Source organism: Lepisma saccharinum, unplaced genomic scaffold (assembly GCF_977018435.1).
Source record: "Lepisma saccharinum unplaced genomic scaffold, izLepSacc3.1 HAP1_SCAFFOLD_232, whole genome shotgun sequence".
Classification (NCBI taxonomy): domain Eukaryota; kingdom Metazoa; phylum Arthropoda; class Insecta; order Zygentoma; family Lepismatidae; genus Lepisma; species Lepisma saccharinum.
Window position 1 is genome coordinate 280,175 of NW_028143009.1, and position 26,036 is coordinate 306,210.

At 36.8% G+C, this 26,036-nt stretch overlaps 1 protein-coding gene across 3 annotated transcripts in view; it reads right to left on the bottom strand.

Annotated features, from left to right (window-relative positions):
• Positions 1-254: 254 nt before the first annotated feature.
• LOC145982534 (phospholipase A2-like) overlaps positions 255-26,036 on the bottom strand; it is a 51,259-nt gene continuing 25,477 nt past the window's right edge. The window contains exon 6 of one of the 3 annotated variants that reach the window (XM_083115987.1): positions 255-5,820. In XM_083115987.1, coding sequence (XP_082972113.1) covers positions 5,724-5,820 — 97 coding nt within the window. In that variant the 3' untranslated portion in view covers positions 255-5,723. Of the gene's footprint in view, positions 5,821-19,709; positions 20,175-26,036 lie in introns of those variants that run through there. The other 2 variants (XM_083115984.1, XM_083115983.1) reach the window with 2 other exon arrangements.

Here is a 26,036-nt window from a genome sequence, read left to right on the forward strand (position 1 = left end):
TTTTTATTCGTGTAATTAATCATAACGATCGTAAACGTAGGAACGCGCAATAAAAGAATAAACGTAGGATTCTATTGTTTATTTGTTTACCATCTTTCCACATATAGCCCGAATGTAATTTTCCTCTATTGCAGATACACGTATCCAACATATATAAAAAAACCAGTCAACACAATTCCCCAAAACCCACTACCCGGAGAAAATCTATGGTGGGGGTACATTGGACGTTTAGTTACGACTGAAGGGTACAAAAAAAAAGTTTCAGAACCACTGGGCTAAACTAATAAAAACACAGAATATTATATTTCAATACATATCTATATTTTCCATGTAATAATTGTGCGTTATAACGATCAAGCTCTTCCACAAAAATACATACACATCTGTCCTACAAATATTTCATTACTAATTAATCTATAGATTAAGAACATTGAATTCATACAATATATGCAAACATAATATATGAAACGGTAACATGTCTTGGATAGGTTTTTCACTAAACATTACAAAATATAATTTATTTTCTCTTTGATATGCGTAACAGTGGTAAATACATATTGCACATCAAGTAACTATGACGTAACATTAATCACAGTGTTATATCCCCTAAGTTTCTTACAATCATTTGATATTTATTATTCTATGCTATTGCTACCTGTGATATAGTTTTTCAGTAATGGGCAATTCTACTGTACATGTAGCAAAGAGCATGGGTGTGAACTATTTAAATTGTTGCACCTTTTCGAACATATAGTCCTTTAAACCATAACAAAATTATAAATAATAAATCTTAAGACTTGGGATGCGAAATGAATATATTTTATACATAGGAGTACCCAGATTTTTTCCAGGGGAAGTCAAAACAATTTATTCTCCAGTGAGGGCAAGGAATATATATTTCGAAATTGTGGCAATACTTTATTATGAATTCTTTGAAAAGGTAATAACATTTATTTTAATTCTCAATGTAAAAAGCACAATGAACCAAACTACATTTTTCAGCCCTCTTTTTCCAAGGAAGGTAAGTGCTCCCTTGCTCCTCACTGGATATACCCATGAATGTAAATATCAAATTATCTATATTCGTTTGCACACAAAGGTGCAGTCTGCAAGGCTAATTGCCAATGTTGCCGGTTTTGTACACAAATGCTGCAAAGTTTTATTGTGGAATCAATGGAAACTAGATTGCTTAGTAGAATGCCCTCGCACTGTTCAGGTTTATTACTTATTTATTTTAGTTTTATAACTTTAGATGCAAACATAGTCAATTTACATTGCAAACATGTTATGGTATACATATTTATAAATTTTAAAAGGAAGATTGTATTAACTATTAAATATTACGTTAACCATATTTTCATCTGCACAAATCTTTACAATGATGCACATACAACGCCATTATGTTTTACATTGATTTGATATTCAGTGTAACTGACTCTCAATATATATGCTTAAATTACATTATTTTGTTAATGATATGTAATATATACAATATCAGTAATATAAAAGGTAAACATTTCTTTAAATTTACTCCCACAAATTTGAAAAAAATACAAAAATTATATGTAAATGCAACAAAATGTTAACTGGATTGTACACAATTTTAGTTAATCTCTGATATGTACGATTAAAAAATGTATATATAATGAAAATTATCAATGCAGATATGTACGTATCTTTCCTTTCCTAAACCTGATTGAAGTTGATATAGGCCTACCTCATTGAATATTTTTTTTTCGATCACAGTTATACCAAGGTTACAATCAAGAATATTTTGTCTGTTAATAACTGCCTATGATTGCATGTTGGAACTTATAAAAGAGCCATTATATAATATACATCTATATGCCTATGTGATTGAAGGTTTCTTCAAATGAAACACAATAATTATTTTCAAATTATAATGTGGTTGAGGTATAAATATAGATTATGACGTCGGCACTGATATAAAAAGTATTTGTAAATCCGTCTATATAATTTGAATTTACTGTAAGTTAAAATCACATATATAATTACATAATTGTTTTATGTATTATGATATAGTTTTATTGTCGAATCAATAGTTTTATACCACTTTACACAAATCTCCGTACTGCAAATTTATCTCTCTCTCTTTCCTATACCCAACATTATTACAATTTAGTTTTACTCTCGGCCTATAAATTTATATACAGAGATATATAAAAATAAATTTGCTGCAGAAAAATACATATTATTTGATAAACAAATTGCACAGAAGATTTTTGATATGTTATAGTACTATGCTGATGTGATATAAAGTAGTATTTTTTTACAAAAAAATACACTAAAATTTTCTTTAGTATTTATATGTATCTTCATTAATGAATATAATAGTCAAACAACAGATTCTTGTCGAGAAAATTAAAAAATATATAGTAAAATTACTTTTTCTGTAAAGGAAATTCGTGTAGCATCGTAAGAAAGTTTCTTGATATTTGCAATAGACGTTGAACATTAAAAATTTTTACGTTATGGTGATCTTTGTATTACTATTATACACATCTTGGAGTGACAACAATCTGATTATCTTGATATGAAGATTGTACAGTGGGATCCATGAGTATTACCGTGCAAATTGTCCATCACCGTGTTCGTGCACCTTATTTGACCTAATAAAAGCTTCAAGAATTAAAATAAAACTCAAAACAAGCTGTTGACAACTTTTGCACCAGCATACAGAAACGTCCATCACTTAAAAACACATAGGATGTAAGAGAAAAATTAATGAAAATAGTCATGGACAATTTGCATTGTAATACTAATGGATTCCACTGTACCCTCAAATTATTATGTGAAATAATGTTTATAAAATGTATTAATGGAAGAAAACACAAGCTTTAACAACTTGAATTTGCAAATGAGATAATGTGTTTTAGTTTTACAGCGTCTGTGCTCTATAAAGATCTCTTTGTAGCATTTATTCATTCCAGCGTGAAATAATAATAAGGGCTAAATTACGCCAGTTAGTAACACATTATAATTCTGTCTCTCTACTGCTGACTGCATTTCGAAAATTACAGTAGAACTTAGAAAAATACTGCATTAATATAAAGCTGTTCAAAAAGTTACATGATTGAGAATGTTTGATTGAAAATTGTCATGAGAAATGAGAAAGCATTCGCCTGTATATATACACAGAGATACATAAAAATAAATTTGCTGAAGAAAAATACATATTATTTGATAAACAAATTGCACAGAAGATTTTTGATATGTTATAGCACTATGCTGATGTAAAGTAGGTTCTTTTTTACAAAATAATACACTAAATTTTTTCTAGTATTCATATGTAACTATAATCATACACTGAAGTTATTATTTGGCGGACATAAATTTTTATGCGAGTACGATATCATTCAATTAAAATTTTACACGTGCTCTTTGTTTGCGTTCCATGTAATAGGATATGTCTAAATTATTTTGTTAAAATTATAACAAAAGAACTTCTACAACACTAAGTTTTCAATTGATTTCGTTGTAAGAAATAGTAGGCGAATTTTTGTTCGTTGCTCTAGCTCAGAAAATGCCCATTTATTGAAGCAAATTCTAACATGGATAATTTTGAACTGAGATCGCATTTATTTTTTAAAATTCAATTATCACAATTGAATTGTGCATGATTTAAATTAAATATATTTTTCCATGTCATAAGAGAAAGTAAATATTTTCTGGAATAGTGTTAGAACTATAGTAAAAATAAAATTATAAAATATAGATTCTTAGATTGTACTATTCCTCAGTTATCTAGGTCGAAACTAGGAAGCTGTTGACAAGTAATTAGCAAAATAACTTTGCCCCAAAGCATCATTTCTTCAATGTTTGTTGAACAATCTTATTTCTTTCAGAGTATTTTGCAAACTCAGAATCGGTTTAGGAATATATTGTACACACAATTAACCGTTTAAATATATGTTTTATAAGTAGGCAACTATCTTCTGTAAAACTTTTGCATACACAAATAATTGATTTCAATAAAATATACAAGCAAACAATTACTTTATATTTTAAATAACCAACTGCGTTAAAAAAAAACATGCCATTTATTTCTATATTCTACAGAGTGGCATTGCCCGTATATTATCATAGATCAATAGTTAAGTCTGCCAGTGATATATATTTTGATATTTGACAATTGCTGTTTACTAGGTAGATTTTGAGCATTGCAGACTTAGAAAGTGTTCATGTATTCATGCTCAAAATACAGGTTATCAAAAGTTGCTGTCAATGTAGACTTATCTCAATATATAATTTTATATTGAAACTAATTTCATATTTTTTTAATTAACAAATGAGTGTTCTATTTTATATAGTTGTTTTTTTATAATATACAACTGTAAATACATTGTCCTTTCCTTGATTATTTCTTTGTGGGACGGTAATTGTAAATTAGTGATTTGTTATACATTAATTCGTGTGCTCTTATATAAATTAAAGATAGGATCTTTCTAATAGCTTTAATGATCAAAGCCATTTTCACATTGTAGTGAATCAAAGTGGAAAAAGTTTTATAATTCGAATCTAGTAGGACACTATCACACTTTGCACATATTTTATAAAGAAATAAGCATTGATATGTGCATTATTTTTGTATATTTTGGCGAAATGGATCTTCTAAACTTATATTTCCTCCTGGTTCTCATCTAGATCAACTAACAAATCAATGGTTTTCAGATGTTGTTTTTTCTCAAGTAGGATACTGCAAGGAAAATACTATATCATTGTTATAATAGCGGGGATAGTGAGATTTTATTTCACCCAGTCGTACTAGTGCTTACTCTATTCTCAATTTGATAGTTTTCTTACAAAATAGACCATACCCTCAATCTATGTGATGGTAAGATCTATCTATCCAAATACTTATTTGTAGCGTGATAACTTTTGGTGTACTCAAACCTTTTTTTTTTTTTTACATTTGAAAAGTCCAGTGAAGAATGGTGGAAGATAGTGTGATAGGCACGTGTGCTATTCATCCTCCTTACAACGTTTTCATGCCTAATACTGTATTAAGATCAATGTATTATTTGTAAAATTAAATGCGTGTGCCTTGAAACTTTGGGTTTGTTAGCTTGCATAAGGACAGGATAAAATTTGTATTTTTTTCCGTCTTGTTATTTTGTATACATTGTTAATATATGTATTGATATGTGAAGCTGACATCTTCGTTATGAAATGTGCACCCGGCTTTCGAAATGACATCAGTCAATAAATTCCACCAGATAGGGCCTACGTGGTACATAAATTCAGTACATTCTGTCATTTTAGATGGAAGAAACATAATTAAGCAACTCAAATATGAATTTCAGGTTAATAAAGTTACTAAATGAGAATAAAATAATATAATACTGAGCTTTTTGCTTCATGTTGAGCGATTGAGCTTTTCACTACGAGCTAGGTATAACATCACAAGACACGGAATTGTGGGTAATTGTTCTTCACAGGAACTAACTGGAAATCAGTCTATGACGTACTATAAACCTTGAGTTTTGGAACAGTCCAATTGTGTAAGCATAAGCGGACAATGTGTTGTCAGTACAATACTTAAGTCTATTAATATTAAGCATACTAACTGAGATACCACTGTTTGATTACCATTTCTTTTCTATAATACTATACAAGGTCACGGATACAATATTGTTCTTGTTGTCTAAGGAGGTTCCTTTGTTCGAAATGTTGATTTCTTGGTACCAAAAGATATGCAATGTTTACTCATTGAGTGTTTTGTATTCTCCGCTGTAGACGAAGGCCCATTCTTTGGCTCTGGATGTGTCCAGTTTGTATTCATGGCAAGTGTCTCCATCCCTGAATATAAAGAGCAGAAATAGGCATTAATTTTAAACTTACCAAATAAAGTCTCACAATGTTCGAAATTAGTGTTGGTTCTCAGTTTGGCGTCCATGTTATGTCGCCAATTTTGGCGATCGCGCAATATTCCTAGAACATGCCAGTTTTGTGCTGTCCCGTAGCTAGATATTTTGGCGTCCTAGGCAGGATTTGGTTTGGCGTCCCTACACTACCATGCACTGACATATTATGTCTTTAGATATTTTTTTGCAATGCCATGGTTTGTGATATTTACATCCTACAAATTTTTAATGAGGAAACAAAGAAAACTCATTAAAAATAATACAGGGTTGGGGCAAAAAAATGTTACCACCGAAAGGGAAACATGCACATTTAATATACCCCTTCAACCTGTGAACCAGAAATGTGAATACATTTGAGCATTCTGTCAACCATTGATTCCATGACCCTTGAACACATGTCTTGCGGTATAGAGAGTATCACTGTAGAACTTCTTTGTTTAAGGTCTTGTATGTCCCGCGGTTTTGTTGCGTAAACACGCTCCTTTACCATCCACCATAACCAGAAATCTCACGGACTGAGGTCTGGTGATCTTGCCGCCCATGGTAGTGGACCACGCCGATCAATCCATCGTTGCCCCACCGCAACACCATATAAGTGGTAACATTATTTTGCCCCACCGAAACCTCATATTAGTGGTAACATTATTTTGCACCACCCTGTATAGGTTATATTTAAAGATTTCTGATTTTTTTTTAAAGTGTAGCGTATTTCACAATATTTCACTTGTCTTAGAGTCTCAACAACATCTTTAAACACAAACTATTACCACTACTTTGGTAAACAGAAAATTCCAGCAGTGTTGCCATAATGTAAGCTTAGTCTGTAAGTTCGTATCAAGCTCATTAACAGAAAATAATTTGTGATACATATCTATTTGTGACGTAGTCGAAGAGGGAACATCATGTTCCGAGTTGAATGGTGACATATATTTTTAAGTTGTGACCCCCCAAAGGAAGTATCTAGAGGTCACTTCATCACTTGTGCACAGGGGAACACTTTACTTTATATATATATATATATATATATATATATATATATATATATATATATACACACGTATATACATACAGAGCATTTACTGACATTCGCTACGAGACTCGGCGGCAAGCGGCCTGGCGTCAGGGCTTGTCTTTCCCGGTGAACGGGGTCCGCGACAGTCGCACGCTACAGTCTGTTTTTTTCGCTCTCTTTCCCCTTCTGTTGACGTTGCAGACTGACGCCAGTATAATCCTTCCTCAGAAGTTGCGTTGTGTTGTGTCCCTGTGTTGAAGATATTGGGTTAATATGGCACCACAAAAGTTTACATTACAACAAAGGATTTATCTTGTCGAGTGTTACTTCGGAAAGAGGAATTGTGGAGAAGTGCGACGAAGTTTTGCAATGAAATTTCCTGTTCCCGTTCCACATACGACCACTATATTAAACCTCGTAAAAAAGTTGAGAGTAACAGGGTCAGTTCTGAATAAAAGTGGAAAGAAAAACCCACGTGTACTTACTGAGGAAAAAAGCGATGAGATAGGACAAAGGTTAGAACAGTCTCCTCGGAAATCTATCCGCCGCCTCTCACAAGAAACGGGTGTTTCAAAAACCCTCTAGGTCCCCCGATTTGTCGGCCTGCGTTTTTTATTTATGGGGAAATCTAAAAAATAAAGTATACAAAGACAATCCGCACACCATCCGTGAGTTAAAAGAGAGTATTGTACGAGAAATCGAAACAATTACAGTAGACAAACTTGCACGTGTAAATGCTAATTTCCTTCGGAGATGCCAGGAATGTGTTGCAGCAGAGGGGCATCATTTTCAACACCTTCTGTAATTTTAATAGCCGACTCTACCGACTGTCGCGATTGGTAAAATGCTAAGAATGTGTGGGTACAAGCTCTCACTGACTTGAGTGTTTGTAAACGTCGTCCTAGTTGATAGAATACCAGTATTACGGAAATGTTATCTTTTGTAAACAAAGTGCAAACCTCGGACCGCGCAAGGAGTAAAACACTCGGTGTTTACAAAATGCAATCAATGAAGGCTTGCAACCACAGATTCGCACACATCATTAGTATTTTACCAACTAGAACTACGTTTACAAACAATGAAGTCATTGGCGGCTTGTAATCACACATTCGCGATTATCTCGAAAATGGCCCGTTTGCAGACCCACGTTGACTGAGACTATTTTTGCTTCTATTATATCGTGTACTTTCACCTGTGTCAGTTTGCGCTATTACTTATAAGACACCCTGTATATATCTGTGTGTGTGTGTGTGTGTGTGTGTTCCAACCTCCGTGGTGGAGTGGTCAGCCAAGCGCTCTACTACCTGTGGGGAAAGTTGAAAACAAAAATTTACGAGAAAAATCCACGAACTTGAAATTGAACATTGGGAACACCTCTGTGGGCATGTTCAAGATTATCGAAGTCTGCCTTCGAGTCGACTGTCGTCACTCTCAAACTTCCTGTAAACTTGAATGAGTAAACCCCTGTTCGTGTGTTCTCTGATTCAGGCTTCTTTTTAAATTGAACGCCCTGTATATGTTTGTGTTTATGGCGAACAAAACATTACTGTGGATTCTAAGTATAGGTTTTTTGAAAGAAAAAAACCATTGTGTACTCATTTCTTTATTTGGCATCTCCTGCCTCCTGCCCTATTCTAATCACACTATCTTCTGTGAATAATAGTGTTGCCCACGAGACGAGACTTAGGCCTGTCTCGTCTCGTGGAAATGCTGTGAAATGCTTTCTCGTCTCGAAAATATTCGTTTGTCAAAGGGACACATGATCAATCTCGTCTCGTCTCGAATTTTTAAAAGCCTGTCCCGTCTCGTCCCGTGGGCAACACTAGTGAATAACTTCACTAAGATTATCTATTAAATGAGTAGGAGATTTAGAGAATAGCTTAACAAAGTTTGTGACATAAACTGCATTTCTCAGTGCATTTAAAGTAAAAAAAAAAATCCAAGGCTAAATATCAAGGTGGAATGATTTAAATCAGGTTGATTTAAATCAAGAATTAAATCAGATGATTATTTTTTGAAAAAATACTGATTAAAATCACTTTAAGTAAGTATTTTATAGAATAATGCACATACGGATTTTGTAGATATCTGACTGAGTTTTAGCGAAAGTACATTAATCTCGTAATCATTTAATGGTATTTATTAGGCTCTAAGAAAGGAAACAAAATATATGTACTGATGAGGTGAAACTTATACGAAAGGAAATGGAATATGTAAACTATAAACACACTAAAATTTTTTAAATTTAATATTCAATAATTTTTATAGGCAAAAATAGCAAGCATTTTGTGTAGAAATTTATACAAAATACTAATAATGTTAACAGTGTCAATATCATTAAACTGTAAATAAACATGGCAGCTGAGATTTTGCAAACTAACATTATTTCTTAAAAAATGCCAAAGTTCAGCTGCAAAGACTATAAGGATATTAAAGTTCATCCAGAATGTTCTATTTTTCTGGAAGAAAAGTTACTGACATTTTTATAGTTTTATTAACACACTCAACAAACATTTCCATAGAAGATTCATATATAGTACAGTATCAGAAACAGAAAAATGTATATTTACATACTATTTGTTATTTGGTTTATTCAAACTGTTCAATATATATATAGATGGTGCCAAAAGCCATACAAACAAATTTAAGCATCTTGTTTAAACAAATCAAAAAAGTCGATTTCTACCAAAAAAAAAGTCATCAAAAATGATTTTTTTAAAAATAAAAGTCATAATTTTTATCCACCCTGATAATTATTGAGACAAGAACATACTCTCCCCATGGAGGTACTTGTGAGGAAACAGTAAGTGTACTGAATCGACACAGTCGGTGCCTTTGCTCCGGTAGACCGTATTGTAGGTATAATGGAAGGCTTGATGGACGGACAAGCAAGCTCTGACATGTGTGTGGTGCTTTCGTTAGGCCTACCTTGGGTGGGGAATTGACACAGGCGCATACGTGCTGTTGGAGAAACAATGCAAAATGTTAAGTTTTGTGCGAAGATAGACGGAACTACGCCACTGAAACCTAACAATTACTGTAAACATGATTTGGAATTTCCCCTTAAACTTGACCAGTTCCAGTGATGTCTTCGGAATTATGCAATCTTATTGGTGCAACAGTTCTGGGCTGCTTAACAGGTAGCAATGCTTCCTCACTCACCGTACTCGCCTGACCTGTCCCTCTGACTTTTTCTGTTTCTCCGAACGCGGAAAGAAGATATTTTGGCAACGGTGACACTATCAAACTGGATGTCCAGCAACAACTTACTCCCAGTCAGGAAGAGAAGTCTCGGATCTGCTTTGAAGACTTTCAAAGTCGTCGAAACCGATTCATATCTGCGTAAGGAGACTCTTTTCAAGGCACAACCTAATAAGTTTCATTATATTTCAGAGGAAGAAAGCAGTCCTGGAACTTTTGGAACAAACGTAGTAGTTATTGGACAATGCCGTCTTCGGCCAGCCAATGGACATTATACTTCCCTAACTTAACGCCACTATCAGTGCATATAATTACAAAGAACAAGAAAACTAGCATCGCAAGACCAATCAATTTGTAACCCTTTCGTGGTAGAATTCAGTCTAAAATTAACGTGTCAACGCAAATATAAAGCAATACTTTAAACAAATTATGATTCCATTCATTTTATTCCCTGTTGTGTGATTTTGAAGAGCCTAAAGTTGTAGATTTCTCTTATACGCTAGGCCTGCCATCTGACGTTTTGATATTGAAACGAAGTTTGGGACTAAGTTGTCAGTTTGGCGCCTATCTTAAGTATTAGTCTCGTGTGTCCTAAATATCAAAGTCTGGTTTAAAACCCTGGTCTGAAGCATGATCAGTCCTTTTTCTTTTTGGGCATAATATTTTTTAATCAACAAGATCTAGCGAGTAGAGTGGATGTTCTACGACGATACATGAGAGAAAGAGTTTGATTTCTGAAAATACTAGGGAAAGTAAAGAATTATCCGCACTTTAACCATAACTTTCTGCAGGTTGGCCACACTGCCTTCAGCGCTCTCGTGCTGAAAAGTAGTACTCTTGTGGTTATGTTGCCGAGGATTCATAATATCTCCATTTGTCTTTCTTTTGTAACAGAGTGAACATGGCCGCGCTGCTGACAGTGTGCACCAAGGGAAAACAGAGATCAGTGATCTGAAGCTTGTCGTGGATGATTTCGCACGCAGGAAAATGACTAACAATGGTGTGCCCAGAATTTTCGAAAGGGGAGGGTGTTACGTACACTTTTTTTTAGTAGTCTGTCCTCATTCTCCCATCATATCCTGCCTTCGACGTTCTTCTTGTTTAGGAATACTGGGCTAAACGGGGAGAGGTTATTTCCCCTACCAACCCCCCTCCTCTCGGGCACGCCACTGATAATTAATTGCGAACAGTCCTAATTGCGAACATTTGCTGCCTGAACAGGAATATACTCGAAGTACTATGTCCTAATAGCGAACACATTTTTCTGCTTTGGGACATACAACTTTCACACTTCCCGAGTCTATTTAAAGATTTTTATTTTTTAAAGGGACTCAGTTCCAGACTTGAGACTGGTCAGTGTTTGTTTATCATAGAAAATTCGACATGATTAAAGTAGTCGACAAAGTAGATATAATTTAGTAATAAAAGTGTGGCCTATTTTTTACAGTACGTACGGCACACTTCTTAACTGAAAAGAGTTTCGTCAATATTAACTTTACCTAAATTTCTAATTCAAATTACAAAACATATGACACTGTTCTTAAAAATTTAGGAATACGACCAATCTCCTTATACTTGTTAGTGCTAAGACTCGTGCCATTAAACTTTTCTGCCTCAGCCTCAGTCGGATGTGGACTACCTAAGCCCCGCGACAAGTTAAGTTTGCAGCAACTTTTCGGCCATGTAGACCCAAACGTGCGCGCAGAATATAGTTCCGCTGCAGTACTGCTGATTTTCTCAATGTCTGTGATATGAACAGCTCGGCGGTTGAGGCAAGACTCGCACGGGAGATGCTGAGCGCCATTCTCGCGCGGTTTAATACATAAAACCTGCTGCAAACGTAACCTGTCACGGGGTATAGTTCACTGTTGATTTTGCTGTTCCATCCCTCCACTACATTACTTGTCCGGTGCTTCCTGTTGAAGCAGTTTCACATCACTTAAGGACACCAAAGCGGTTTTCGAGTCATTAACACACGAATGGTAAGTCAGATTACAGCGACAGCCTGAAAGGGTGAAATGACCTTGGAGGGATTTACAAAGCAATTACCATGATTCAATCAGGTTGGTTATTGTTGCTAGTCAAACCAGCTGTCTCTCTGGATCACTGCCCTTGTCTTTGAAGACAGGTTTGTGGGTTTCATGTGTTCGCAATTACGACATGGAATCATTTCTCACTTTTGTGTGTTCGCAATTAGGACACAACCCTCCGTCAGGTTGTCAGAAACATCTCTCGAGCTTGTTGAATCTTTCCGTCGTCAGTGGAGGTTGATGGCGTTCTGCTTCGCGCTTCCCGCTTGTCCAGTCATTTTTAAACCTCTCCATTCACTCATACACACTTCTACACGGTAAAGCACTGACCCCGTATTGTACTGAAAGCCTGCGGTGTATGTACAGTCATGTACCAAAACTGGGGTGACAAGGACAGTTTACTCTCCCGTAGTAGATAAGGTTTAGCACAGTACGGGGGCAACAACCCCACGCCCCCCTAATTGTAGCCACTGACCGTAATAGAAAGAACGAGCATTGAAGAAGATTCGTCTATTGAAAGAAATGCTAGAGATGGTGAATTTACTCTTCAAACGAAGAGATTACTTTAGGCCCACCCTCAAGATATCCCGAAAAAAATGTTGAAATCTTAAAACTGATAGTTAATTATTTCTAATGACACTTAGTTTAATTACACATCAGAAGCAAGGGGGAATTTTTTAAAAAATAGTATTGTTTTATTTGTATTATAATTTGATGCCTATGACTCCCCCCGTGAAGTTTTATCCGACCCTTAGGAAATTGACTAGATTCACCAATGTTCTCAAGGTTCTTCTCAATTGTTTCTATCCTTTGCCATGCTTTCTATACGTCCCGCACACATAAATCTTATTGGTTTAATTATTCAAGTTATATCAGGAGATGTATATAAATTATTTATTTCTGTATTGTGTAACCCAGCGGCGTACCGAGAACAAAAATCGGGATTAATTTCAACAGGGTAACAGTTACCATAAAAAGTGTGTGTGTTTGTTTCTAACATCCACTTTATGCACAGAAAGGTTAATTGTAAATGAACCTACACATCTGAAAAATAGTAGGATAATGTCGAGATTAGGTTCAAGTTTAGTCCAGAATATATCCTTATGAATAATTAAATAAAAATATCCAGATAACGTCCCGTTCACGTGAACCAAGTCGCACTAATGTCCGAAAAATATCCAAAATCGATCCGTAGAATGTCCAAAAACATGTCCGAAAATGATCCACAAAATGTCCAAAATGTATCAAAAAATACCCAGAGAATATCTTGGTCCCTTACATTGAAAGAGGAACATAAATTGAGAGTATTTGAAAATAAGATCCTTAGGAAAATCTTTGGACCTAAAAGGGATGAGGAGACAGGTGAGTGGAGAAGGTTACACAATTTAGAACTACATAATTTGTATTCATGTCCAGATATTATTAGAATAATTAAATCAAGAAGACTTAGGTGGGCAGGCCATGTGGCACGAATGGGAGAGGAAAGAGGAGTTTATAGGATTCTTGTTGGGAAACCTGATGGTAAGAGACCTGTAGGAAGGCCAAGACGAAGATGGAGGGACAACGTTGAGATGGACCTAAGGGAAATCGGTAGGGATGGAAAAGAGTATATAGAACTTGCTCAAGATAGGGAAAGATGGAAGGCCTGTGTTGCTGCAGCCATGAACCTTCGGGTTTAAGAAGGCTAGGGAGTTAGTAAGTTAGTATATCTAAATCATGTAATTCCTGGATATATGGATATCCAGGGGATATCCAATGGATGTCTACAGAATATCCCTGGATACCTTGTGGATATCCAGAACTTCGACACGAATATCCATAAGATGTCTTCTTGATATTTGTGTGCTGAATGGGTGGATATCCAGGTCGGGACATTTATATCAAGGATGGGATGTCCTCTGAATATCCAGATCGGGCTCTCTGGGATATCCCATGGACGTCCTAATGGCTATCCATAATATCCATGGATCTGATCTGGAGATTTGTGGATATCCTATGGATTGGAGATTTGTGCAGTATGGGAAGTCGGATACGAACCACTATGTGCTTCCACCAGATATCTGAACATCTTTCTAAATATTTTATTTCCAAACGCTGTTTAAAGCGCCCTGGTCACTGTCAGAACAGTCATTCTATTGTCTGTATTTACCAGGGGTGCCCATCCCCCCAAGCCTCAGGACGCGCTTCCCCCAAAAACATCCTCTTTCGTTTATGCCAAATTAATTACTCAAATTATTTTTGTCAGACAAAATTTGCGGAAAAATATAATACCAGAGGTGCAACCACGAATGTTTCTTTGGGGGCTGGCAAGTACCAGGATAAACGTACCAATAATAATAATAATAATAATAATAATAATAATGACATCATCATTATTATTATTATTAGTATTACTAGTGGTAGTAGTTATTATCCTCAAGAATTATGCAAAAGGGGGTAGAAGTCAGTGCTAAAGCATTTGTTTGGAACAAACGATTGGAAATATTTTTTCAATACCGTCAATTTCACATTAGCTAATAATGGAAACCAAGCACACAAACTGTATTCTTGAATGGCAGAAAATAAATGATAAATGCATTCCGAAGATACATGAGTAACTTTCATGTAAAACATATGTTTTACACATATGCAACATGGAGCGAAATAAAATAAGAAAATACTACATATGCAACAAGCTAACACTAAATTGTGTACGTATTCAAAGCCTATTCAATACAAATATACAAAATACAACAGATATTATTTAAATACCTGACATTACAGAAAACAAGTAGATTGCAAGCGAAGCGAGCAAGAAAATTTTTAGATCCATATTTTGCAATTGAAAACAATATTGATTTAATAGGGCGCAAATAATTTCACTGGACGGCATGGCATTCTCTCTTTTACAACATTTTTCTTTAGATCATTCGGCGCCCATGGCCGACTCCCGCCGCTCCTAGCTCTGAACTTGACGAAAACGAGAAATGCAGATAATCCGAGCGAAGCAAGCAAGAAAAGTTTACAAAATGTATTTTTGTTTGCATAAAATTTGAAATCGAAGTGGGCAATTGCTCCTCTGTGACCCCCTGAAGGTGCCCTTGGCAGTCAATGTGTGTCCTCCCTCCCTCCTGGAGTTGACTTCCGTCAAAGGTTGGGGGGGGGGGGGCAATGACCCACCTGCCCCCGCCTGTGGTTGCGTCACTGCAAAATATAGCATATTTAAGCAATATATGTTTACTTTAGATACTTTACGCTCACTGCCATTGTTGGTCAACCCTATTCTGCACAGTTTGTCTGCTCGACTAACCTTGTATTAATGCGAATACCATGCCCCCCTACCCTCCATCCAAACCGATTCTAAAGGCATAAGAGGTGGTGTTTCATTTCAACCCTATCGCCGCGATCACCCACAGGTAGGTAGAAAAACTATACAGGGTGGCTCAATAAGTCACTTAACACCCCCAGTACAAGGCCACTGCGGCATGGAACGTGAAAATGGCGATGACCAATCGTTGCCTGGCCAAGGGGGAACCACATTGACGTCACCCGCATGGTCGGCAGCCATCTTGATGTCCGCCATCTTGAATTCAACTTCAGAAATTTATATAGGAAGGGGGTCGTGCGACATATCAAAATGGGCTAGAATTTCATCAGGAAAACAACTGTGACATTTGTTTTCACCTAACTTTAATTGTTGCAGAGTTAACAATACCACAAAGTTAAAACACATGCTCAATATGACGTCCCTCTTGCGCAACACACACGTGTAATCGTCTCTCCCATGACCTTACCACATTCTGAAGTACCTCAGGAGTTATTGCAGTACAGGCATCCACAATGCGTGTGCGCAAGTGGGCCAGATCCCTGATTTTCGTAGCATACACCATGGCTTTCAGGTGTCCCCAGAGGTAAAAGTCCAATGGCGTCAGGTCAGGTGAGCGTGCAGGCCATTCCACAGTCCCTCGGCGACCAATCCAGTGGTGAGAAATTGTTGATCCAGGTACTGACGGACTATCATTCCATACTGCGGTGGAGCACTATCTTGCTGGAACCATTCAGGATAGCTCCCATCCTCGGACAGTAAGGATGGTAAGATCTGCTCCCGTAGCAGAAGCAAGTAGCCCTCTGCATTTAAGTTGCCCTCAATGAAAAATGGACCAACAAGTCGGGAACCCCAAGTACCACACCACACCATTAGCTTCCCGCCTCCCGTCACCTTGCTGGGATCTGTCCAATGTGGATTTTCGGGTGACCAGTACCGCAGATTTTGCTTATTCACCTCTCCCGACACATAAAAATTAGCCTCATCACTGAACAGAATCTTGCTACCGACGGCAGGGTCACGTTGCAGTTGTGCTATAGCCCACTCACAAAACTGCAAACGCCTGTCTGGATCGTCCTCACTAAGGTGCTGCTGCAGCTGTATCTTATACGGATGCCAGTGGTGGTCACGTACAATCCTTTGAATTGAACCCCTGCTGACACCGCTTTCCAGCGCCAGTCTCCGTGTGCTACGGGTTGGGGACTTTGCAAATGATGCCAACACCGCAGCAGTACCCTCAACCGTGGCTGTTTTCGAACGTCCATGTCGCGGCTTGTCATCCACAGATCTAGTATCTTGGAACTTTGCCAGCAACTGGCTGACGGCCACATGTGACACCGGTTGTCTTGCAGGATTGCGGTTATTGAAGTCTGCGGCAATGTCACGCGTACTTCTCTCCCCTGACATCAATATGATGGCAATCCGTTCCTCACGTGTTAGTGGCATTTTCGTTCAGATCAGTGAAAAAGGAAATATGCTAATCTTGACACGATCAATTCACATCATCACTCTTTTAAACTTTTATGTAAAGACAAAACACAATCGTAATTCCCATGGCAACCAACACTACAAGATATGTACATACCGGTAAGTCAATATCCGGACATTTTTAAGTGATTGGTCTAACAATAAATACCACATAATCACATACTAACGATAATTTGAACAATAAATATTTAAGCAAAAAGGAAATGACGTGCCACTCTCCCATGCGGAAATCGCCCTTAAATTTAAAGTTAGGTGAAAACAAATGTCACAGTTGTTTTCCAGATGAAATTTTAGCCCATCTTGATATGTCGCACGACCCCCTTCCCATTTAAATTTCTGAAGTTGAATTCAAGATGGCGGACATCAAGATGGCTGCCGACCATGCGGATGACGTCAATGTGGTTCCCCCTTGGCCTGATAACGATTGGTCATCGCCATTTTCACGTTCCATGCCGCAGTGGCGTTGTACTGGGGGTGTTAAGTGACTTATTGAGCCACCCTGTACATATATACTATGAAACCTCCCTGTGGACACCCCTGATATTTACCACTCTGAAATGTTTGCTTCTCGCAGTTTTTGCAGGCAAATGATGTTCTAGCGAGTAGGTTCTGCCCTGTTCCGTGTTTGCCTCAATGTTGTTCCCTTTTAAATCTTTGACTTTTTTAACATACGCGTAGAAAATTATTAGGGCTATGCTACATATGCTCCATAATGGATATTTAATATAAACACAAAAGTAACCCTTAGATCGCATGTCATGCCCACCAATAGATGGCAGCACATAACGGATTTTGAGATTCTGAAAGAATAGCACTATCATACATTTAATTTGATGCAGCTAACTCCCTATTAATACCCTACATTAAATTTAATTATCCTTGTAAAGTTTTAATTGAAAAAATACATTGAAAAAGTTTCATTTTTGAGTAAATTTGTGAAAGCATTCAACCTATATGAGGTACATTTCTTAGAACTGGACGTGACAAACTGACTATCGTACCAACATAGTTTTCGTCTAATGTATACCATTGCAGTTAAAAGACATGTTTGGAGGTCAACCTGGATATTAAAAAAAATCAAACTAAACCTTCTGGAATATGAATATTACTTTGTCACAAAAAGTCCCAACGACTTACAGAATAAAGTATATTACATGCACTCAAAAGGTTTTCTGAAAAATATTATCAAAAACTGATTTAATGTAGTGGTTCTTTGCTACCTGGCATTGGTGAGGTTGAAACATAAGGAAAAGTGGTCGTTTTTTTCACTTCTGGCGGAGAACATGCAGGGTATAGTACATTCATTCTTGAATGTAAAACGTCCCAGACGGTAATGACGTCATCAAAATATGGTGACCAACATGACATAGACTAAGTCAATGAAATACTTTTGGTTGTCTTTTGACGACAACCTCTACATGTATAGGGTGATTTAAAAGCCCGACATTACTATTATTTGAATTTGAGTTTGAATTAAAATATTTTGGGTGCGTCAGCACTGAGGCTATTTTGCACCCGTCACACTATACGGGGTCCAGCCCTTATCATAACAAAAATAAAAGTGTGTCTGAAAACTAAAATTTCCTTACCTTGGTTAAAAGCTGAGGCTGCAAAGGTGCGCTCAGCACAAATAAGGACAAAACACAGGACGACACAGAATCGTACTGGCCATGGAGCCAGTCGCCAGAGCCTCCTTAGTGGAAGTGAGGTTGACTACTGGGCACCTATGTGCAAGATCGCCCCTTACACCCCGACATCACTATTATTAGAGCTGACATAGAACAATGGAAAGCACCATGTATTGCTGGTCAGGATTACAACATAAGAGAACATGAGATATATAAACCCTTCCATTGGAAAACCTAGCATGAAATATCATGTTTCTATGTTCTAAGCTAAACAAATCGAAATCATTTTCTTGTTGCTAATTGCTTCTCGTATTTGCACGTGACTGTACAAGTAAACAAAATTAATATAATAAAGGCAAATAAAACGAAGCATAACATTTATAAACAAAAACATAAACATTTATTGCTAACAAAAAACAAAACAGAAAATTATACAAAACGCTAAACAAAAAACACAGACAGAAAACAAAATTTTACAATTGTACGAAACACATGCAAAATTGAATACATACAAGGCAAACAAAAATACTAAGCATATAAGGAACATAATATAAAATTATTTATATTTTTTGTCGTAGGATTTATTTGGTGTAGTCCATAGGAATGTCCAAATAACTACTTTTACCACTAAATGAATGAAAAAATATGTACTTTCCACTCTTTTATGGTATACTATGCATGTCAGGTAACAGGATTTATGAATATAATATTGCACGATAATTATTATTGCACTTTGTTCATTAATGTTCATTTTCTGGGAAAAATTGAGTTGGTTGACGTATTGATGTGACGAAGTTAAGTAATTCGTTTAACGATCACATAGTATTTCCTACTTATGCATTAAACCATTAATTCTATTACAAATAGATATAATAAAGAGAGCATGAAAATCCATTTTAAAATATTGATTTTAATTATTTTCCCCTGTACCTTGTATTTAAGTCATAAATGCTCCAATATAAACAATTGGCTATTGAAATATTTTCACGTTCATCATACTTTAGCAATACGACACATGTACATAAATGTTTTCTGTGCATAAGAAACTGAAATTATTATATTTAATGGCACATTAGTTCAATCATATCCCTAGATTGTTCTTTTTCTCAAGTGAATTACAATAATATTTTAGCATGTATAACCACTAAAATTTCTCTATTTATAATTAGTTTGAGCGGATTTTCAGGAAATGTTTTGGTTGACAGAAATTGGTTTCAATAACTGACTATTCTCTATTTCAGTTTTCAAGTATCGATGTATTTCATGCTTCTGTATCTATCGATTATCGAATTCGCCACATCTAGTGTTACTCAAAATACCTTCCCAAGATTTATAAAGCTTTGTTGCCTGATCACAGCCTTCATTGTTGTTTTGATTGTTGAAAAACAAATAATACTAAAATAAAATTGTGGTTATTTTCGAATTATTCCAGTCGCTTGTACTGTATTTAAAAATGCACTGAATAATCGTTCTTTAACAGACTGCAGTGGGTTATTGACTGTAAAACTTCTTCTCCTTTGATTATCATACGCAGTCCTGGACTTGGGTGGATCGGTGTACCTTGAAGGTGTAAATAGACGTAACGCCCTCGATCGCTTGCACCCGAACCAGTTACGCGCTCGTCTGCTGAAAGATAATAATTTCCTTAATAGAGCTATTATTGAGAGAGCTGTGAGTTTGATAAAATTATTTGTCTGGATATTCTCGACGCTTACTGAAAGAAACAATTATGAACATTGGCGGCGATTGGGGGTGGGGGTGGAGTTGCCCCCCATATTTGCTACTTTTGCCTCTATGCGAAACCTTATCTACCCCCCCCCCCAGTTTTGGAACCCAATCACCGCCACTAATCACAAACATTTTCATAAATTGAATTGTTTGGCTTAGACCTACATACGTATTTTGAAATGTACGTAGCTATGAAGTTGTAAATAATAATTTCATCATGGGCGTCCGGAAGGGGGGCAAGGGATGCACCCCTGGAAAATGAATGTTCACCTAAAAGGTATGTATTTCACACATAATTTCATTTCGGTCACAGTAATTTATGTTAATTATGATAAGGCCTTTCAGATGATAATTTGAGACTGAAGCAGCGGTTTTGAGGGGGCGTCACTATTATGGGGGGAAACTAGGCCTCCTTTGCTCCCCAGGCCAAAATTACCTTCCTTATCCCTTCCTGAAAAAAAATCCTGCGGACGTCCATTATTTTCATCTGCATTCCTTACGATCAAGAACATTATCGATATAGAATATCGATGGAGACACACAGAAATTCCAAGAAGTTCGAAATAAATAATATTGTAGATGGTAATGATGATGCGACTAGGCTACCACTGTTCTTGGAGGCAGTGGCCCACCATGCCTCATCAATATATTCGGGGATAAGCTCCTTATCAACAACTAGCTGATTATCCGGCGTTGCCCGGGTATTTATTTATCCCAATCTTGTATTAGACAGGAAAATAATGAATTGTAACTAAAATGTAAAATGTAACTAATTTTAAATGTGATCGTGAATGTCACCAATTAGCTTAGCGACTCCGAAAACTATGGATTCGACACTAATCTAGGTCATTTGTGGCATTTTATTTTTCACCCCCTCTAAACCCCCATGCCGATAGGTGATGAACTTCAAGTTGAACCGCAATGAGAGTGTCACGAAAACTATGGATTGCATTCGCAACACAGCCTGAATGTTAGACAACCGGAGAAACACTATCGTTGTGCGGATTACATAGTGTCACGGATGTCTGTTTGTGCGGAATTTAATATCGGTGGTTCTCAATTATTTTTACATGTCACCCCTTCCCACCCCACCCTTAGGGGTGCCAGGGGTGTCTTAACCCAAAATATTATTTCCAGATTGCAAGTGATATGTGTACCAAGTTTGGTTGAAATTGCTCCAGGTGTTCGAGAGTTATGCCGGAACAAATAAATATACACATCCACACCCACACACACATACATCCATTTATATATATATAGATTATATGAACCAATTGAATCAGTATCAACCGTCAATATATACGGGGATAATCCCCTTATCAATCATTATGTGATAGTTATCGTTAGGTCTAGGATTTTCATGACTTAGCATATTTTTTTTTTTTTGGTAAGTGTGATGTGTTCCCTAAATATATAAAAATTCATATTATGAAGAAACTAATTACATTAATATGCTTTTTAAGGGCATATTTTGGCATATTTGGCCATTTCTAGGTGATAGAGCATATTTTGAAAGATTTTCGGTCATATTCAGCATATTTTCGCTTTCTAAGGTATATAGAGCCATTTTAGAAGTGGGTTAGTTCACTCAAGTTGTTGATTTCATTTTACAAATATGCATCCCAGTTTATTTTCTGAAAAATGGTGAAAACCAGTGTCATTTTCTAATGGCATGAAATCAGAAAATGGTGCCCCAAAATAATTCTGAGGAAATATTTGCTTATTGTTGAATTTCTTCGAAGTGTAAGTCACTGTTCATTTTCTGCATAATTATGAGAACTACCTTCCTCCCCTATTACAATGGAGTGCAAAAAATGGACTTTACCCCAAAACTTCTAAGTGCAAGCACTTTGAATTGTTTCGCCACAAGAAGGTAGCTAAGATACTCATGGACTGTAGTAAAATCATTCACTGGGTTCGTCTGTTTATTGGATCTTGTTGAATTTATTTGAAAATTTACAGGCAGTATTCATTGTTGTACATTGCTTATAAGTGAACTAAAAATAATATTAATGTTTGATACAGTTTAGTTGTAAGGGCATAATTTTCAAATTACAGTGCATATTTTTTAAAATTTTTAGGACATTGCATAATTTGGTGATTTTTATGTCATAAAAATCCTATCCCTAATTATTGTCAATATATTCTGGGACAAGTCCATTATCAATAGTTATGTGAATCAATAGCAACAGTTGATATATTGTTATTGATAATCCGCTTAATAACAGTATCAATAGCAACCGTCAAGATATTCGGTGATAAGCACCTTTACAAACCTTCTTACTGAAAACTGATTGATTGATTGATTGATTTGTTGTTTTAAGTCCACTTTATGCACAGTAAGGCTAATCGGGACTGGACCTATAGTTTAAAGTGGGATCCGAACTACTTGTGCCTCCACCGGGTATCGAACCCGGGACCCCTTGATTACAAGGCAACAATGCTACCATTGCGCCATCGGGGAGGCCCTTACTGAAAACTATTGATGTGAAGATAAGCTCCTTATAATGACTAAAAGCAATAGAATATGTGAGAACTAAATTTGCCATGCCTGTCGTAATAGTTGTTGAGGTTGTAATGGTACACTTAACACACAAATGGACACAGTAGGGCAACAAACGGTCCTGCAGAGGGTTATACTAACCTATTGAACACGATTCGGTTACAGAGAAAGAACAATGAAGGGTTCGGGTATAAAACATGGTGAAAGTTTTGTAATTTTCTAGTTACAATGTAAAATGTGCCATCCTTCAATTTTCGAGTGAAATTGTTATGTCATACAGTTTCCATTGGACTCAGTGAAGCCATCTGAAATTAGTAAACACAACACGAAAACAATTTATCTACAGTATAGCTTTGTAACGAACCTGAGCGTTTAAGGTTTTATATTTGTAGGATATTAAGATTTTAAAATGGTTGTTACTTCAAATAATGTGGAAGCTGTCACAGACAACTATAGTTAGATTGATACAGTTGTGGTTTGAACTTGTGTACCTAGTTATATGTTTAGAAATACGTCCTAATCTGTTCGTGTTGACGTCACTTTCTCATCTCAGCAGAGGAAGTGAATCCACCTGAAGGTTTTTCACCTGACGACAGACTCAGTTAGAAATCAGGTGAAGCTGAGAAATGAGAAATCAACAGAAACGGGGTAACTGTTAATGGTATGCCCGAATAGCGTAATTGGTAATTATTTTCGTTTCATTCTGGCTATACTCGGAAATAATATTTAACTCCAGAAAAGGGCCTCCTCGATGGCGCAGTGGTAGCGTCGTCGCCTTGTAATCAAGAGTTCCCGGGTTCGATACCCGGTGGAGGTACATAGTGGTTCGGATCCCACTTTAAACTGTAGGTCCAGTCCCGATTAGCCTTACTGTGCATAAAGTGGACTTAAAACACCAAATCAACAACAACATTAACTACAGAAACTTTCGTGTAATTACGTTTGTCTTGTCCAACGTTAATTCTACATGAAAGTGTGTTTAGTGACTGCGATGTGATTTAATATACTATAGAATTGTTCCTCTTCAGGCAGAAACGTAAGCAAATCTGTACCTTGCTTGTAAGTCCACATATGATAGTAAATGTAAGTGATTATAAAACTGCGTTTAACTTTGAATACTGTGTTGTGTTTCTTTTCTACCCAGCAAGCCCTGATGATTTGCAAAGATTCTCATGTTCCCAACTAAAGGAGTAGCGGACTAACTTTCTGACGACTGGTGTACAAGTACGTTGCAGCTTCTAATAACCATTTTTCTTAATGGACTCAGAAATGACCCAAATGTCGCTTACCATGTTTTACACCCGAGTCCTTGAAATATTCGATTTAATTAAGTGGATCAATACTTTTAGGGTGTTCATGAATTGGCGCATATTTTCCCATCGCCATATTGCACCCTTCTGACCAAAAATTTGTTTTATTAAAAAAAGTAAGAAATTAGATTTGTAATTCTCACCAATTCGGCCCCATTTGTTTAGAATTACCAATTACATACTCTGTACTGGCGTGAACTTAAAATAAATAGGGGGGCAAGGATGGCATAAACAATACTTTATATATGTGGATATACAGCGTGTACACAAAGTCCTGCTACCATTAAAATGAAACTTAACTCCTAAACTATATGAGATAAAGACATGCGGTTTTTTCAACGTGTTCTACAGCTCTCAAAGTTTTAATAAGTAGTGGTATTTTATTATTATTATTATTATTATTATTATTTTATTGTTTTTTTTGCAGATTATGTTGTGAGCGACAATGACGACAGCACAGGAGAAAGCACAATGTGTGTGGTGGTATACTAACGGGTCGCAGATGGAAGTGTTGTAATTGTAAATAAAACTTTGAGAGCTGTAGAACACGTTGCAAAAAACAGCATGTCTTTATCTCATATACCTAGTCTTACCATAAATACTGTCCCAAAGTTGTAAGTAAATAGACACAAAATGGTGAGAGATATTGTAATATCAGAATAACATGAGGTGCATGGATGCATTATGAACCAAAATCACAAATAATTATTCGAAATGGCCACCTTTAGCACTGACACACTTCTGAAGTCTTCGTAGTCACGCATCAATTGAATTACGCAACACATCGACTGGAAAATGAGCAACTGCCTTCAGAAGAGACCGACCACTTTAAACTTTCAATATTGGGATGTCTCTTCTTCCAAGCCATCTCCTGAAGCTTGGACCACAATTTCTAGTCCAAAGGGTATAGGTCCGGACTTGCAGAAGGCCAATCTGAAGTGGAAATGAAGTCTGGAACATTTGCTATGAGGGCATGCTCCATTTCTGTGAAAAAGGGGTAAAAACATCAGCCAAAGTGTACCAGCAGACAGTGCTTGAGAAACTATGCAAGAATCTTACCGACATCATCTTCCATGGAGAGAACTGGAGCTTCCAGCAGGACTCAGCCCCAGCACACAAATCACGCACCACCCAGCAGTGATTGGAGGCAAATGTTCCTGACTTCATTTTCACGTCAGATGGGCCCTCTGCCAGTCCGGACTTAAACCCTTTGGACTACAAATTGTGGTCCAAGCTTCAGGAGATGTCTTGCAAGAAGAGACATCCCAATATTGACAGTCTAAAGCGGTCTCTTCAGAAGGCAGCTGCGGAGTTTCCACTTGATGTGTTGCGTAATTCCATTGATGAGTGGCCACGAAGACTTCAGAAGTGTGTCAGTGCTAAAGGTGGCCATTTCGAATAATTATTTGTGATTCTGGTTCATAATGCATCCATGCACCTCATGTTATTCTGATATTACAATATCTCTCACCATTTTGTGTCTATTTACTTACAACTTTGGGACAGTATTTATGGTAAGACTAGGTAGTTTAGGAGTTAAGTTTCATTGTAACGGTAGCAGGACTTTGTGGACACGCTGTAAATAATGTTTGTCCTTTTAGGGGATTTGTGGATGGGGGGCAGAAAGTGCCATGCCTCCCCGAAGTAGGCGCCTATAGTGTCCGGGGAATCTCTGGAGCAAAGGAAGAAAAACAAGTCTCTTTAGAAGTAGGCGTCCAGATGGCTCGACCAATGAGCGCTTGAGAGGAGAGGTGAGTTCATGGATCGCATTATACCGCGTTTGTTACAACCTGTCCCGGTTCCCGCGCTAGCTGGTCGCTCCCTTTTCTCCGTGCTGGGGAAAGTCAAACCCAGGCAGCCAATTAAAATACGCAACGTCACAACAGCGTCTACGTAAGCGCCTCTCTTCTGGCTTCCATTCGCTCCTTGCTGCCCAGCAGACGATTT